The sequence below is a fragment of the Theobroma cacao genome, chromosome 4, assembly GCF_053813885.1.
Source record: "Theobroma cacao isolate CCN51 chromosome 4, ASM5381388v1, whole genome shotgun sequence".
Lineage (NCBI taxonomy): Eukaryota > Viridiplantae > Streptophyta > Magnoliopsida > Malvales > Malvaceae > Theobroma > Theobroma cacao.
This window is the reverse complement of record NC_142642.1, coordinates 31441435-31458423: the sequence shown is the minus strand read 5'-3', so window position 1 is coordinate 31458423 and position 16989 is coordinate 31441435. Positions and strand designations below refer to the sequence as shown.

At 32.6% G+C, this 16989-nt stretch overlaps 2 protein-coding genes across 2 annotated transcripts; both read right to left on the bottom strand.

Moving 5' to 3' along the window:
* LOC18602162 (protein CLAVATA3 INSENSITIVE RECEPTOR KINASE 5-like) lies at positions 1-3645 on the bottom strand. The gene is made up of 11 exons (XM_018119201.2): positions 3280-3645; positions 3055-3187; positions 2848-2919; positions 2598-2741; positions 2398-2469; positions 2201-2260; positions 2017-2114; positions 1746-1895; positions 1294-1635; positions 821-1200; positions 1-698 (listed from the first exon to the last, which is right to left on the bottom strand). Exons 1-11 carry the CDS (start codon positions 3395-3397, stop codon positions 378-380), a joined length of 1890 nt encoding a protein of 629 aa, XP_017974690.1. The 5' UTR covers positions 3398-3645; the 3' UTR covers positions 1-377.
* Positions 3646-13568: 9923 nt separating this feature from the next.
* Positions 13569-14303, bottom strand: LOC18602161 (uncharacterized). The gene is made up of 3 exons (XM_007033377.3): positions 14143-14303; positions 13986-14054; positions 13569-13846 (listed from the first exon to the last, which is right to left on the bottom strand). The coding sequence occupies exons 1-3, from the start codon at positions 14200-14202 to the stop codon at positions 13772-13774; spliced, it is 204 nt and encodes a 67-aa protein (XP_007033439.1). The 5' UTR covers positions 14203-14303; the 3' UTR covers positions 13569-13771.
* Positions 14304-16989: the final 2686 nt, after the last annotated feature.

The window sequence follows — 16989 nt, the reverse complement described above, 5'->3', positions numbered from 1 at the left end:
TAAGCATAACAACCTTTACAATAGAATAACTATTTAATTTTGAAAATTACAATTAAGACCCGAATAAAGAATGTTTGATCTTACACAAGAATTAACTGGACAACCTCTCAGATATTTCACTCAATAGGAATAGCAACTACAAGAAATTTCCATTTCAATAATGTCTTCGTAGTACGTAATCTGTACAGTTGGAGTAAAAAAGGAAAGCAAAAAAGGGGAAAAATATAAAAATAAAAAATAAAATTGAAAGCCCTTTCGAGCTATGCTATGCCACTATTATGGAACTGTAGGAGTTCTAGCATGCTGCTTCAACTATAATTTTCTAACTCTTTTTGAAAGATTAAAAAAAAGATTTTATAGTGAATTTTATAAGGAGTTCACCTCGGGCCAGAGAGCTCCATGGCTTGAACGAGTAATGAAGAGTCATCAGTGAGATCAGAATATCGGTCTGATGAGGAAAACTCATGGGGCTTGCACTTGGTTGCTTCAGCTCTTTGGGAAGCTTCCCATCTTTCGGCCAGTCCGTCACCTTCAAGCATTCTAACCACTTCAGACATTTTCGGTCTATGGCCAGGAAGGTATTGTGTGCATAGCAATGCTACTTGAACCATCTCCTCTAGCTCAATTCTATCATAGTTGCTTTTAAGATCCTTGTCGACAAGCCCTTCAAGCTTCTTCTCCTGATGAATTTTCCTTACCTGCAAGTGCCAATTAATGTCACAAATATGAAGGGGAATAACTATGAATTATCTAATAAGAGGAATCGATGCTTTAATATTTAAGCATTCAAGGTGAGAAGCTTAAGAGAAATTATGCTCACCCAATCAAGCATTGCTCCTTTCTGGTTAGCAGCCTTGCCAAATTCTAGCGCTCTTTGACCTGTGATTAATTCAAGGAGGAGAATTCCAAACCCAAAGACATCTGTCTTTTCAGAAGACTGGCCTGTGGAGAGGTATTCGGGAGCTATATGTCCCACAGTGCCCCTCACAGCTGTTGTGACATGTGAATCTTGGTGATCCAAAAGCTTTGCTAACCCAAAATCTCCCACCACAGCCTCACAGTAATCATCAAGCAATATATTTGCGGCTTTGACATCCCTATGAATTATCTTTGGATCACACTGCTCATGAAGGTATAGTAATCCCCTGGCAGCTCCCAGAGCAATTCTCTTTCTGGTGCCCCAGTCCAATACCGGTTTTCCTGTCGCAAGAAAAATTCAGGTTTAGTTCACCTACTCAAATATAGCATTACAAAATTATGGCTACAATATCAAGCAAACTCTTTGTATTTTACCTTTGAGACGAGAGGCAACACTGCCATTAGACATATATGGGTAAACAAGAAGTTTCTCTGTGGGTGTTATACAAAATCCATAAAGCCGCAGAAGGTTTCGGTGCACTGCCAGGCTGATCATCTCAACTTCAGTCTGGAACTGTATCTCTCCTCCTGCAGCATTACCATCTTTAAGCCTCTTAACAGCTACAATTGTTCCATCTTGCAATATTCCCTTGTACACATTCCCAAAACCTCCCTTTCCTAGTATATTCTTGCTGCTGAAGTTATGTGTTGCAATCTGAAGTTCTCTGAACTGGAACCTCCTCAAATTTCCAAGGGAAACTTCCTCATGATGTCGGTCTGAAATTTGAAATGACAAGACGCAATTACAAGTACTAGTTAGCTCTTACACCTCAAAGATGCTAAAATATCTAATGAAGACTTCTGTAGTAAGTCTAATTATCTCAAACCTTTAACATCAAAGAATATCTGTTCATTCCGCCTTTGTCTCCACCAAAGTAAGAGACCTAGTATAAGAACCATCAGGGACACGCATCCGATGCTTGAGCCAAACGCAATGGCTATTTTGTGACCTTTGGATCTGCCAGAAGGCCGGCCAGCTTGAGAAGCGAAAGGGGTTCAAAGTCAGATAAATCACAAGAGTGCTTAAAATTGATATTCTCTGAACACAGTAAGAATTGAGAAAGTTGAGAAAATTTTGGAAATTCTAAAATTCCATACCTTGCGAGCTGTTCAAGTTCATGGACATTGGCATCAGTGTCATCCCATGGCATTCTGGTTCAGACCCTGTTGCGCAGATTAAAGGATTCCCCACTATGCTGCAATAACGTAGTAGCGGAGCAAAGTTTATCAACATAATGTTCTGCTGAGACTTGAGAGTCAGAGGTGAAGATAGGGGATATACCTGAATGTTTTAGCAGCAAATCTGGGTACTGGTCCACTTAGATTATTGTAGGACAAGTCACTGAAACATATAAGATATGAAAAAAGAAAAAAGAATCAGAAAACCATGTATAGGAGCATATTTCAATCACAGATACAAATCATTGATCTAGGAGGAGGAAAAAGAGGAAGGGAGAAAACAAAGATTAAGAGGCTTACAGGAAGGTAAGCTGGGTCATGTTGGCCAAGGACACAGGACATGCTCCAGAGAGACTGTTGTTGTTTAGCCTCCTAAAATCAACATTTGCAAGCCCTCATGTTAAAAATTGAAACAAAAATGAGTGCAGATAATGGACATGGTAGTCTTTGAGCTCTTCTCTCGAGCTTTCAGGCTCTGTTTCGCAGATTTCGGTTCTTACATGTATTGGAGGCTCCTTAGGTTGCCTAAAGAGGTCGGAATTTCCCCAGTGAAGGAATTATCAGAAAGATCAAGTGTTTGAATCTTTGAGAGCTTCCCCAGCTCTGTAGGAATTGGTCCTGTTATGTTGTTATTCTGTAAGAGCCTGCAAAATTAGTGTATACCAGCATTCATATTAGACCATGAACAAAAAGATGCATTCGATTTGAAAAACGCTTTGATTTTTCCGCAGTCATCTGTTGGAAACTTACACAATCTGAAGATTTGTTAAGTTTCCTATGCTTGGAGATAAAGTACCAGATAAATTCTGGCTTGGAGTGCCCCTGCAACAAGACCATTTCCACCACGTTCAGAAGATGTTCATCTATTTAATAATCTCACTTCATGATGAATGCTTTGCTTTCTCTTGTAAATGTTCCATATCTTCTCCAAAAAATTGAGGTTAGAAAAAGACTTACAGGCCAATAACCAGGCTTTCAGGTGAGCAAGTCACCATTGCCCAGCTACATGGATCAACAGCATCCGCATCCCAATTATCAAGTACACCATGAGGATCATGTAGAGCCGCCTTAATAGCCATTAAAGATTGCACTGAAAAAGAAACACCGATATTATGAGATCTCCCTTCACATGAATACGCACTCTTGTTGATAAAAGAAAGAAAATGCAACTTTCCTATTTACCTTCATAGTTTACACCTTTGGGAGAAAGTAATCCATTTGTAGGAGCCCAAAACCATAAGAAAGCCATAAAACAAAAAGCAATTTCTCTCCTTGTCATTGCCATTGAGCTAGAAATCATAAGAACAAGAGGCAGCCAGTTGCCAAAGCTAAGCTTGTGTTCAGTGATTGTTATCAGAAAAAACAACTTTGAAATGAGGCTCTCTTGTTTAAGATAATCCTGAGATCAGAACCCACTCCCTCCTTTCCATGCCAGAAATCCATTCACTAAAAATCTTGTGTCAGACACCAAGGAAAAAAAATGAAACCAAAAGAAAAAGAAATCACAGATTTATTGGTAGTATAAAGTGAACTAGCACGCCTGTCACTGGGTCAGGAGAGTTGAAAGGAAAAGAATATATAATGGCCACAATCTAAAAAGAACAAAACTAACCAAATCCAAGGTTTATATTCCAAGAACAAGGTCACATTAGGAAATTCCCTTGTTATATTAATTACATTCTTTGCCTACAAAAGTATTCAACATAAGTTATATTAATCACATTCTTTGCCTACAAAAGGTATTCAACATAAAGTATTAAAAAGAGTGCCACTAAACATGAAATTTTTTTAATTATTTTACATCTCCTTTCAAACTTAATTATTTACTTTATTTCATACATCATATGCATATGTGTGTGGATACTTGAAAGGGCATTGTACATTGCATATAGCAGATACTCAACTGAAGCAGCACAAAATGGACAGAGAGAGAGAGTATGCATTGGGAAGAAGAGAAGTATATGTACTTGTCTTTTGCTTGGGACAATGGAGAATCCAACATTCCCTGAGTTTGGCCATTCAGTAAAAGTCCCAAAACCCATTTTTTCCCCATATTTTTTAAGTCAGTTTTTATAAGCTAGTTGTTTTTGGTTAATGGATTGAATTGAGAATGTGAGGATCTCAAGGGGGGGGGGGGGGGGGCAGATGAGTGGCTCGAGATTGATGATGACAGAGGGATTTGGTCACCCAACCATTTGTATTTTCATATGACCCCCACATTAGTATATCTGATTCTCCACTTCATTATAATCTAAAAATGGTCAATAATTTATGCCAAAATCTACTCACTTTCGGGCTGTAAATCAAGGGTTAAAATGTTGGGTTTCTGTGTATGCTTTCTTTTTTGCTTTATTGAAGATTCCAACAAATCCAACATCAGCTAACAATCACACGCTCTTGCTTTTCCTCTTTACCTCCAGCAGACAGTCATTCCCTCAGACACTTATAAAAAAGAGCTACACTTTTAAAAGCAAAAGCTGCCACCCCATTCTCTAAATTTTTTGATCATGAATTATTGTCGATTTTCAAACGCTCTCATGGAGCGTGCATATTCTTCTCCTCTTATTTTGTAAAAAGAAAATGGTTATATATAAATATACAGTAACTTTAAACATTAAAATACCTGCTCTCTCTTTTTTAAATTGTTTGATTTTCACAAAATTAAGTAAACTTTTTATTTTACTTATTATATTTTATCTTAAATATTTACATTTTTTTGACGTTTCATAATTTTTAATATTAAGAAACAAAAAAATGATGGAAATAATATTAAAACAGGAAAAAGGGTAACAGTATCAAGTATTAAAAAATATATAGTTTTAGAAATATTTAAAAAATGAAAATAGATAAATAAAATGCATGTCATTGATGACATTCCAGTTTGACGCCTGCTATTATTTATTTTACAAAAGGTTAATAGACCAAATAAAGATTATTTTTATAATTTTAGTACTGATTTACGAAGGTTTTGTGCTGTTCTTAGTTGTTAGGCACACTAGCCTGATTGGCTCGTGGAGAACAAATTTACCCAAAAAAAGAAAAATGTAAAAAAGGAAAAAAACTATGACGTTTTTTATTATTGGTTCATGAGAAAGAAAGCGGACCGTGCCAGACCGGGTTCAACTAGAGTTATTAGAGGGACAACTGCAAAAACAAAACACCAAAAATTATAAGCACCTCTTTCTTTTTTTTAAAAAAAATTTAATTTAATTTAATTTTTTGATTAAATATATTAGCTAATATTAGAAAATTTACATGATATTGATCTTTAAATCCTCATATGTTAATATTTTAATCGTATAGTCCTTAATAATGGAAGGTGGTTATGTCATATGACTAACGAATAGATTTAGACCATATATTATACTTTGTGTCACACGCTTCATTCATGATTAACATGCTTGATTGACAATACCCACTAATAAAGCCTTGAATGAGATCCTGTGTAAGCAAGCTGAGATAAACCTGCCTCCAAAAAAACAACCTAGGCCAATGGATAGAGACGGGGGAAGAAGAACTCCAATCCTGAAAAAAATGGCCAATCATGCACAAAACAATAAGAAAGAAAAATGGAGACAAACATCAGCAACGCAAGAAACGGAAGAGCAAACATTTTATATGGCAAAATGACAAGAACGTCCAGAGATTAATGGCCGAAACCACAAGGAGGCATCAAGACACGTATATATATAATTGTCTCTTTCCTTTGTATCACCTATCAGAGTCTCAATCCCCACAAAACAAGCCATATTCCCAATGGCAGATGCTGGGTTCATCAGGACCATAGCTCTCAGATTTTGAATCCAATATAATCCAAAGGTAAAGTTTTAACCCTTGGTTTGTCTTCAATGCTTTGTCTTCTCTCCTATTTTGTCTACGAGAAGTGGCAAATCATAAAGTAACAAGGCTGGGTATGGGGGATGTAATCTTTTTAATAAATTTGAAGGTACTTGGGGGGGCATTGGATGCTCCCACATGATACATGGCCTCTTGTTAGAGAATGCTGTCAGCTAAACATATTGCCCTACCCAATACCCAATTTCACTTCCAAAAGAAGAAAAGGACTCTTAACATCACGAGCAAGCATGTTCATCAATTAAGGGCATGCAATGACCATTATATATAATTACCATTTTGCGTGATAATTACCAGTCAATTGTTATTCAAGAGACACCAAACCTGTCCCTTATTTTTTTTATTGAAAATGACAAAATTATATCTGAATACGACTCTTTATTAACTTTTTTTTTTATTTGTAAGAAGAGGAAATTTGATTAAACTCTTTGAATAGGAAATCATGCAAAATTAATGAATGAAATATGCTTAAGAACACATTTTTTTATATTAATAGGTTACAAAACCTTGTTTGAAGTTAACCCTTTTTAGTAGTAGTTAGTTATTACTAATTAGTATCTAATCTTGAATATATACTTTTTTGAAATAGGTCTAATCTTGAATATTGATACATAATTTTTGTTTGAATCTATCGATACATTAATTATAATATTAATCTTATGTATCCTCAAAGCAAATGATCCGTATCTAGTTTCATTTTCTTTTTGCTTTTTTTTTTTTATATTTTGAAACAATATTTGTTTCCTCTTTGACAAAAGATATTGAAGTCATTAAGTCGAAATTTAATATGCTAATTAACTAATTTTATAGGGGAAAAATATATTAAAGGCCTAAAACTAGATGATTTGTTACTTGATAGGTTTGTGGTTTCCGGAAACCTATTAGTTCTTGACATTGATTATTGATATTGACTAAAGCTTCTAAATTGAGGTAGAAGTTGCTGAGAAGCTTCTAAAATTGACATTAACTAATTTTTTAAGTATATAATTTAAAAAAATCACCTTATTGAATTTGAACAATTAGGGTAATATTTTTTTTTCAAAAAAATTAGAAGGTTATTTTTTCATAATGTAATGATCCTACAAACAATTAGAGCATAGAGTGGAAAGATAAGATCTCTAAGGGGACAACTATGCAAAAATTTAATACTCCAATTTGAAAGGTTTGGATTCAAATTAATATTAACAAGAGAGAGTGAGATCTATAAGATGATCAGAGATAATTATTTCTTATTATTTAATCTAAAACCATAAACGCCAAAAAAATATATGAAAAGCAAAGAGAAGGTCAAAGAGAGTCTTAAGTACTGGTGGACCATGAGTTTTATGGACAATGCCACCAGGTATATTTCCCAAATGAGTAGCAAATAATTACTCTTCAACTATTTTGATCGAGGGGTTTGAATGGAGGGAAGGGCAGCTCCATTTTAACTTCTACCCTCTCCCCTTTGAACATTTGAAGTACAAAATCACATGATATTTGCCTGAACAAAGCTAGCCTTGACAGAGCTTCCAATAGCTTTGTTCAGGCACTCCTAGAGACCCCATTTGTCTCCATAACTCAACCCCACTCTGCTGGTCTTCTCTCCACTCCAATATTTTGTACTTTTACGGCAACTCTTTTAACATTTGCCTCCATTATCAAATTCCATAATGAAGCTTTTTCTTCTTCTTCTTATTCTTTTTGAGAAGTGAGCCACTTCATCATGAAGCACTACTACACGATGCAATCATGTTGCACCGAGGGATCCAATGGCTGCAGATCATAAAGCTCATTAGATCATTGAAGGGATAATTAATTCTTTAATTGGTGAAATCAAAATGTTAAGTAATTAAACCTCTTAATAATCTTTGGACATTCTTCATGACAATAGCAATAATGGTATGGCGGTTTTAGGGGATGCTTTCTAGGGGACAATGGGCATCATTTGGGTTGGCTGTAAGTGGAGAGCAACTGTCCCTCCATTAAAGTTTTGAATGAATTAACACTTTATTCAAAAGAGAGATTACAATTTTTATTTTGTTCTAAAAAGAAGAAAAAAGGAAGGGTTGGGGTTGGGAAGGCAATCGATCGATTCATATCTAATACTAGAACTTTTCTAAACTAATAGGAATAGTGTTTAATGTGCTATCACAACTGTTTTCATATGCATAAAATTTACAATTTACTGGTAATTAACTGTTGCAAATGATCTTAGTGAAGTACACTCCAAAGAAATTAATTTATTGGAGGGCACAAAGGGAGAAGAAAAGGTTGTTGGACTTGGATCCTAGCTTATCCATGGCCTCTTGATTTCTTCTTTGACGCAGACTTAATCAAGGTGTAGGGCAGACCATGCTTAATTCTATGAAATAATTCCAAAAGATATAGTAGAAATAATATTATAAACTAGTCGATTCAAATAATAAACTTGGCAGCAGATAATTTTTGAAATCATAAGGAGGCTTAAAGATAGCTGATACCTAGCTAGCAACGAATGCTTCTCAAGATACTTGGGTTCTCTATCATCAAAAAAAGGTTCCTTATCTTGTGAATGGTAATCATAGTAAACCAAAGCACATTGATTGTTATTTCTTCTCTAAATTATTAAAAAAGAAAGAAAGAAAGAAATCAAAAGAAAATAATGTTAGTGGCATTAGATTGTGACCTGTGAGCCCTTCGAAATGACAAAGATTTGTCATTGACAGGAAAGTAAAAGTTGATCTCAAAGGTGTCCATGAGATTAAAGACAGTGATTGTACCAACATGGGCTTGGAGAAAGCTTTTGTTTGAGGGAACAAGAGGGTCCCATGTTCCTAACTTTGTGACGGACCAGAACAGCTAAGCTTAAGCCCCTCCACTCTCCTCCAATGACCCAAGACCTTACTTTAACCCTGCACTCTTTCCTGTCTTCCCACAAAATTATTTGACCTTTGGTCTTTGCATTCATCTTTTACATCATTTGAACTGCTACACTATCATAACTTCTCCTTTGTTCTTCCCCCCCTCCTCCATCCTTATCCCCTCTACTTCCTTTTGTCATCAGTGGAAAATTTGCCTCCCACGATATGAGGTTTGTTTAACCACATTTTTGTAAAGTTCTTGCGGGATTTTTGGGTTTGCTTAAACTTCGAGGAAAGTGCAAAAGCCCGTCTTAAGAGTTCAATGTTAAAGTAAAAGTTCACACCTTTACATAGACTAAGTCTATTACGTAGCAATTCTTTTTTTTTTTTTTTTTTTCATGTTCATAAATTGCCAAGAATGCATGAGAAATGAAAGGAAGGGGTTCTTTGCGATTTTAGAGGCTTTCTTTGTTAATCTCACATTATCTCGTATAACAGTATATTTGAACAGTTGTTTTGATCAATAAATTTAAAAAATATAATAAATATATTAGTCATTCACATTTATAAATATTATTATTTTAGTCATTTAATCGTTATAATAAACCTCTCACGTAACATTTACATCACCACCCATGTCAGCTGCTTTGTTACGTGGACAGTCGACGTGAAAAGAAAAAAATTATTTATAAAATTTTTAATTGCTTTCTTTAAATTTCTCTTTTTAAATTTTTTCTTACCATGCGGATATGGACACATGTACTTTGATCAAAATGTTATTTTCCAAAATTAGTTGATCGAAAGAAAAAACATTTGAAAAGTTAAGCGATCAAAATATATTTTACTCTTGAATTTTCATAATTTTGTTATTTACTATGGATTACTCGTTTTATTATTATTTTTTGAATAAAAGCTTTCGATAAGAAGTAGAAAGTCCAAGTAATTTCATATTAATTTATTTAAATATAAATAAATAATTAAAATATAACACTAATTATAACATAAGTATAGTAAAATCAAACATTTTGTTAGCTAAAAACTTAGATTTAAGTCTTCAATAAAATTATTTATCTTTTTAACCTAATGTGCATTTTGTTTCTCCTTTAGAAGCAAAAGGTAAGTACTTTATAAGAGTAAAACTAATTAGGAGTTGATAAAGGTATCATGAATCCGAAAGAAACCATTAATCTACTCAATCCAAATCCAACCTAACTGATTTGATTAAAAAAGTCAATAATCAAAACTTGAAATTATACGAAATCAAATCTTAAATAATTTAAATAAAAATTGACTCGAACCTAACCATTACTCCAATCGAAATGACTCAAAGGCCAAAACTTAACCTTTTTGAAGCAAGATATATATTTATTTTTTATTTTACTTATCAATTCTATTAGAAATAATAAAAGTATATAAATAATTATAAAATTGACCTAAAATCAACTCAATTTGTAAGAATTCTAAAAAGGCAATTACCTGAACCAAACTCATCAGAAACGTTAACCAATCTAAACCTAAAATGGGGTGAGCATATAATCAACTCAAATCCAAAGCAACCAAAACTTAAAATTAACGACAACAAATTTTACAATCCAAACTCGAAATAATCTAATTTGATCCAGTCAATTGCTATAACTAGAAATTAGACAAAACCTTAATTTTTCATTTTTTAAAGTCTTTTAACCTTTACCATTATTCTTTTTATTCTATCTACTTGTAGTTATTTTTAAACATAATATCCAAATAAACACTTGAATTATATAAAAAAAGTTAATTAAATTTTTACACTTTTATTACATTCAATTAAATTTTTATATTTTTATTTTAAATCAAATAAATTTTTATCATTAATTGTTGACTAACTAGTTAGTCAAAGTTATAAGTGTGAATTTAATATCATATCATTTATATGTAAGGTGATCGAAGATGTTGCTTATTAGATTTTTTGGTTATTAAGTTGGTTTTTTTCTCTCAATCACATGTTTTAAAATCATTCATTTAGGAATTTGAAAAAAATTAAAAGAATTTGATTTCTAAACAATCTAATCTATTAGGGTTTACAACTATCAAATTTCTTAAACCATCCGAGAAGACAAAATTGCAATTGAAGTCGTGAAGAACAAATTTCTGATAGAACTAACTCACTTAAATTATATTCAAAAACTTAATTCAAGTCATTTCAACACCCTTCTTTTTATTCTTCTTAAACAGTTAATGCAGCGAGCTATCTTTCATCGCTACGGAAGAGGAATCGATAGAACAAGCAGCTGCGTCGCGTCGAGAGAGGCTTAGAGCTCTTAAAGCAACCGAAGAAGTGTTAAGCACCCCAGATGAAATAAACATTGAAGTTAGAGTAATGTTAATCCAATTCAGTTAGACTGGTATATTTTTTCAATAACAAAGTCCGACGTAGAATAGTATAATTTTTCGATAACAAAAACCAAGATCAAGCCGAATCAATTGACCAATTTTCAATTTGGTTCTTGAATCTAATTAAAGAATGATCGACATGGTACTCTAAAACTTTATTTTTCCTTTTTGGGTACATAAAGATTTTTTTTTTTTTTGAAAGATTGTAGTTTCATTGCAAAGAATGGTGGAATAATCCCCTTCAAAAATACATCAGTAAAGAACCAGTGATTTGTGGGCTATACCTGGGCACAAAAAGCAGGTATAGTAAGACCTGCTTTAACATAAAGATTTAAGTTAAATAGTAAGAGATAACCCTCATTTATCTTATAAATTCCAATTCTCTTTTTAAGATATATTATTAACGTGGTAAGTAAAAACCAATTGGTGGCCACAAATGGATGTCTGATGTGGGCACAGTCTAAGACCCAAAAATGGCTGCAGTTTTCCATTCATGGTCCCCTCTGCCTTGTTCAGTTGCAGCTTCAACAGAGTGGCAGTTTTGTAGGAGTAACAGCTACTAATCATCAAAACATAATGGCAATTTTGTCGTAATTGCTGTACGAATATAGCTTGTCCCGTTTGGTCCTCACCCTCCATTCCAGAAAACACAAGGCTAGCAGGGACTTGCTTTTATTTTCAGATTAAGAAATTTGAAATGGAGATTAAAACAGGGCCAAAAGGGTGGCAAACAAACATATTTCGTATGTCATGTTCAGTCACACTCACCGCGTTTTGCTCGTTCACAAGTCTTATTCACTTGATCTGCTATTAAGATTGGTGACCCATTCTTTGGCTGAACAAGGCTGTGGCATTAATTTTTAATTAATTTCCATGGAAATGCTGAGACAATACAACCACGGCAACCTTACACTGGGAAACTTTTCACAGAAGGTTATCTTGAACAATCTCAAGTCTCTGGAATTCAAATCAGCCTCCAGGATTGTAATTTGTTAGCATAATTATGGGTTTGGCTTCATGCTCTCCCAGGAAATGTTCACTTTGTCTCTCTAGAGCATCCTGAAAAGAGTAACGGATAGCCAAAGGAATCAGGGACTTTCATAGTTTGGGCCTGCATGGGTAACTTCACAATCGCATGCAAACACGAAATTGTATCTGTTTTTTTTTTTCTTTTCTCCCTCTTCCTAAAGGCATTCTGCTAAAAAGCCTGCAGTTTTTCAACCATTGCAGAAACATAATGTGCAAACCCAATCTAATCCAGAAAACGAATTTATGCATAAAAAGCAAAAGTTCTTGCTCTGGTCCCCAAAATCAATAATTCCAAAAAAAAAAAAATACAGGTAGTTTCCAAGACCACGTGTCGTTCTAAATTTTGGTTGCTTCCATTGGCAAAATGTAAATTCTCATGACACCACCATGGCTTGATGTTGAATTCGTATCAAACTAACTATTTGCAATCTGCTGGTGTGTAGCTAAATGTATCAGATGCATAAAGACCATTCTGAATTTGACAATCCAACCACTAATAACTATAAGATTCTGCCCATTGTTTCATTAATAAACAGATAAAAAGTTCACACGAATCTTGCAAATTAATTAAAAGACACGATTACATGACCTTTCTTGCAAAGGTAACAGTGAACTTGTAACTTTACTTTCAAATGAAGAAAAGCATGTTCATAGTAACATAACCGTCCTTCAAGATGCAATTCAACGACGGTAAGTTGTCCCTGGAAAAAGTTTGAGCATGACAAGAAACAACAGCCAGTCAAAGAGAACCTCAACAAATTAACAGCAGTGCTCTTGCCTATGTTAGTTACATTGGTACCAAACTCCTTTCCTTTTCTTTTCTCCTTGTTTGCGTTTTTGGGGCTAAAGATTGTTACCTAAACTCTTACATAGAATACATGCATCATAGCCGAGGGTTGCTTCTTAGAAATCAAAAATAGGTCCAGTCGCTGAAGGTCAAGCCACCATAAGAGGTACCAGAGCTTTTTATTCTCTGACCCTTGGTATGGAATAGATTTTAAGATCAGGTATTGATTAGCAGGGCTTCAAATAATCATCGAAAGGAGATAGTTCAGGGTCATATCATGCCGTGAATTGGCCTAGGACATATATGTTTCCAAGCCCACCCAAATTATCCTACAGGATTGGAAGCCTCGGCATGTAAACCCAGCACTTGGGGACAACTTTTTTCTAAACTCGCAATAAAAAAATAGAAAACAACATAATCCACCATCGATTATACTAAGATAAAGCTGTATATTATTGCATTTTATCATTGTTTTTGATAGGAGAACAAAAACACACTGTGTTGTGTCATTGATGCATTATAAAGAAAAAAATTGATTGAACAATTTTATAAAGAAATTAAATCATGCAACATAAAAACTAGTTGAACATTAATAATAATATCAAGAATGGAAAAACAATATCCGAATTGCATTAAAGGAAATAACTGGAAGAGGAACTCCTGACTACTACATGTTAGAGCAGCCTTTCTTCTTTGTTCATAGGAAAAAAACACTAAAACAGCATTTTATTAAATGCTCCAACAAAACACTAACTTGAACATGGATTAAAACATCTAAATGAAATTGGATAGACAGGGTCTTTTTCAGCTTTCATTTATTCATGCCAGTTGCATCCTTCACGGCCTCTTTAGCTCCATGTGCCTTCTCCATCATCTTCTGCCCAGTCTGTCAATAACAACAGATTACATATTACATATTGTTATACTCTCAAAGAAAACCAAAGGAAACTAGCTACTTCACTTGGGTTATTGTCTAAGCAGTATAAGTAATTTCATGATTTGGAGTTGATTTCTTTGTTTCGAACCTCTTGCATTGATTCCTTAGCAGATTGGGCAGCATCGGCAGCCTTGTCCATCAGGTTGCTAGCCTTTTCCTGAAATTAACATGAAAACGAAATGTAGCATTGTACCAATTTCCGGGTTCAACAAAATTTAGCAGAAACAAGAAAGCTCTAAGTTTACCTGAGCCTGGCCCTTGGCCTCACCAGCTTTGTAGCTCATGCTCTGGGAGTTGTCAGCCATATTTGATCTTTAAGTTGTTTGGAATCTAAAAGCTGAGAAAGTAGGAATTATAGAAATCGGAGGTTGGTGCTGCACACCATCAAAGATGTTTCAAATTTATAGATTCTAAAACCAATTCATTTGTTGACACGTATAGTGCTACGTTGGAGGCAATTCCAAAGGTATCTCCCTTTGACCAGGGAACTCTAATGAATACTTCAATTTAAACAAAATCCCAAGGCAATTCCTGTTTTGATGGTAGTCACCTTTGACATATTCTTGGCATTGGAATCAGGGGCAGTAAGAACAAACAATTTGTTTGATTGAGTTTAAGCATTAATCAAACCCCAACCCAGCTCTAATGGTCCCCAAAAGCAAAACTCTGACCTGAATGGTTCCAACTTCCAATATCAGCAATTAAGCCCTCTCATAAGCTTAAAAGAAAATCAAATCAACCTACCAACTTAAAGAAACTAAACAGTATTACCTAATTCCAATGAGTAAAAGTATAGTAAAACGTTTATAGATATCCATTCACTTAGGGATATGCATGAAACAAACATGTAATGAGATTAAAACCTTTGAATCCACTGACAAGACATTTAAGCAGAATAAACTAGCACCAAAGAAGCTATAAAGGAAGAAGGGAAATTGCTCAAGGAGAGAAAAAGAAAATAAAATTGGTTTACCTTGGCATCTTAGCATGACAAAAGAGTAGAAATTATAAGAATTACTCCAGATTTTCTACAAGCAGATGCACTCCCTTGATCTCATGGAGCTCAGCAAATTGAATTCCACAAACATAGAAATTTAGACACATATGAGCACTGAATGTATAAAAAGCATATAAAGGTAGATTTTTATAAAACGAATTAGTAAAAACTTAGCAGTTGTATCAATTTTTTTTTAATTGTAATAACATTTTTTTGAACTTAACGTGTTTGGTCTTTATTTTTTTATTTCAATAAGATATAAACTCTTGGAGTTAAATACTTTTATGATAGAAATAAAGTTTAAAATAAAAAGAAAATTTATATGAAAAGGAAGATATATTAAAAAATTATTTAACGTCAACATTACTGTTAAGTGAAATGGATAGAATGAAATAGATTTAGACAAAAAGATATTATCTAAAATCTTCAAATTTGAATAATTAACTTTTAAGTTATTTTTTTGTTACATTTCCTATAATCATAAAAAATATTTAGTATCAGATGTTACATGCCAGGATCAAAACTTCAACACCAAATGTTATATGTCAAGGTGTAAACTCCAACACTATTTATTACACACCATAGCTTCTTTCTTTCTACTGAAGTTACATACCAAAGTATGACGAGATGATGAGATGATGAGAGATAGAAAGTGTGATAGTGATAGTAATAGTGGTAAAATTAGAAAAAAATTGGATGACGAGAGAGAAAAATGAAGAGCACAGCAGAATAACGAGCAAAGCAGACAAATGGCAGGAAAGGAAATTTGGGAGCACTTAAGAGGTTCATTAAGGGCAATTTTGTCAAAAAAACTTTTCTATTGGTTAAAACTAATTAAAATTAAAAAGAAGGTTATTTTTAAAATACTCTATCTTTGAGGGTTAAAAACAATTATCTTCTATTTAATTTTTTAAATATTAATAATTTTTATAATTTCTTTAAAATATTAATATTTTTATAATTTAATCAATGATATTTAAAATATTAATATTTTATTTATATTTTAAATATTATTATTATTAAAATATTAATAATTTTAATTAAAATTTAAATATTAATTTTTATAATATATAATTAAAAACTTAAAATTTTTATTATAATATGTGATTATCTATTTTATTTTATTTTTAAATATTAATAAATTATAATTTGTTTAAAATATTAATAATTGACAATTTAAATATTAACATTTTTAAATATTAGTATTTATTTATAATTGAAAAATTATTATGATTAAAATATTAATAATTTTAATTAAATTTAAATTTCAAATATTATTTTTTGTAATATATAATTAAATGCTCAAACTTTTTATTATAATATATGATTATCTATTTTTAGTTTATTTTATTGTTTAAATATTAATAATTTATAATTTAGTTAAAATATTAATAATTGATAATTTAAATATTAATATTTTATATATAATTTAATCTATAACATTTTAAAATATTAATATTTTATTTTTAATTTAAATGTTATTATTAAAATATGAATAATTTTAATTGATTTTTGAATTTAAAATATTAAATATTTATAATATATAATTAAAAACTTAAAACCTTTTATTTTAAATTTGTTTCATTTTTTATTTTCACTTATAAAGGGTATTTTTATGTTACTAATTTTAAAAGCTATTCCCCACTTATGGAATAGATGGGGGTTGGGATTAGCTAATTTTTGACTTTTGGGTGATTTTGGAGGATAGAGATTGTAGAGGAATGGTTTTTTCTTGGACCATTTGGCAACGAGCGGATAAACAAATTTTCAATGGCTTAGCCATTTCCCAACCAATCATGCTGAAAAGGAACTAAAAATAATCGTGAGCATTGATTGAATAGACATATTAGGTTAAAAATACAAAAACAACCTCATTTATTTTATAAACACAAAATTAATCCAACATAAAGAAGAAAGCATAGGTGAAAAGATCAAAATAGGTCGACCTTTTCGTAAAATTTCAAAAATGAGTGACATTGGAAGGGCAATTAGCATTGAAAACTCGAGAGAAGCCGAAAATATGAATAGACTATAATACCATCAATATTTCATGAAAACCCCAAAACAACCTCTATGACTAAAAGAAAATTAGACC

What these genes read in the sequence shown, in the direction of transcription:
- LOC18602161 (XM_007033377.3), bottom strand. Translation starts at nt 14,202, where the DNA reads ATGGCTGACAACTCCCAGAGCATGAGCTACAAAGCTGGTGAGGCCAAG. An exon ending in AGGCCAAGGGCCAGGCTCAG is followed by an intron (nt 14,055 to 14,142) that starts GTAAACTTAGAG and finishes TGTTAATTTCAG; the next exon opens with GAAAAGGCTAGCAACCTGAT. An exon ending in CTAAGGAATCAATGCAAGAG is followed by an intron (nt 13,847 to 13,985) that starts GTTCGAAACAAA and finishes TGTTATTGACAG; the next exon opens with ACTGGGCAGAAGATGATGGA.
- LOC18602162 (XM_018119201.2), bottom strand. Translation starts at nt 3,397, where the DNA reads ATGATTTCTAGCTCAATGGCAATGACAAGGAGAGAAATTGCTTTTTGT. An exon ending in CAAAGGTGTAAACTATGAAG is followed by an intron (nt 3,188 to 3,279) that starts GTAAATAGGAAA and finishes TTTCTTTTTCAG; the next exon opens with TGCAATCTTTAATGGCTATT. An exon ending in GAAAGCCTGGTTATTGGCCT is followed by an intron (nt 2,920 to 3,054) that starts GTAAGTCTTTTT and finishes GTCTTGTTGCAG; the next exon opens with GGGCACTCCAAGCCAGAATT.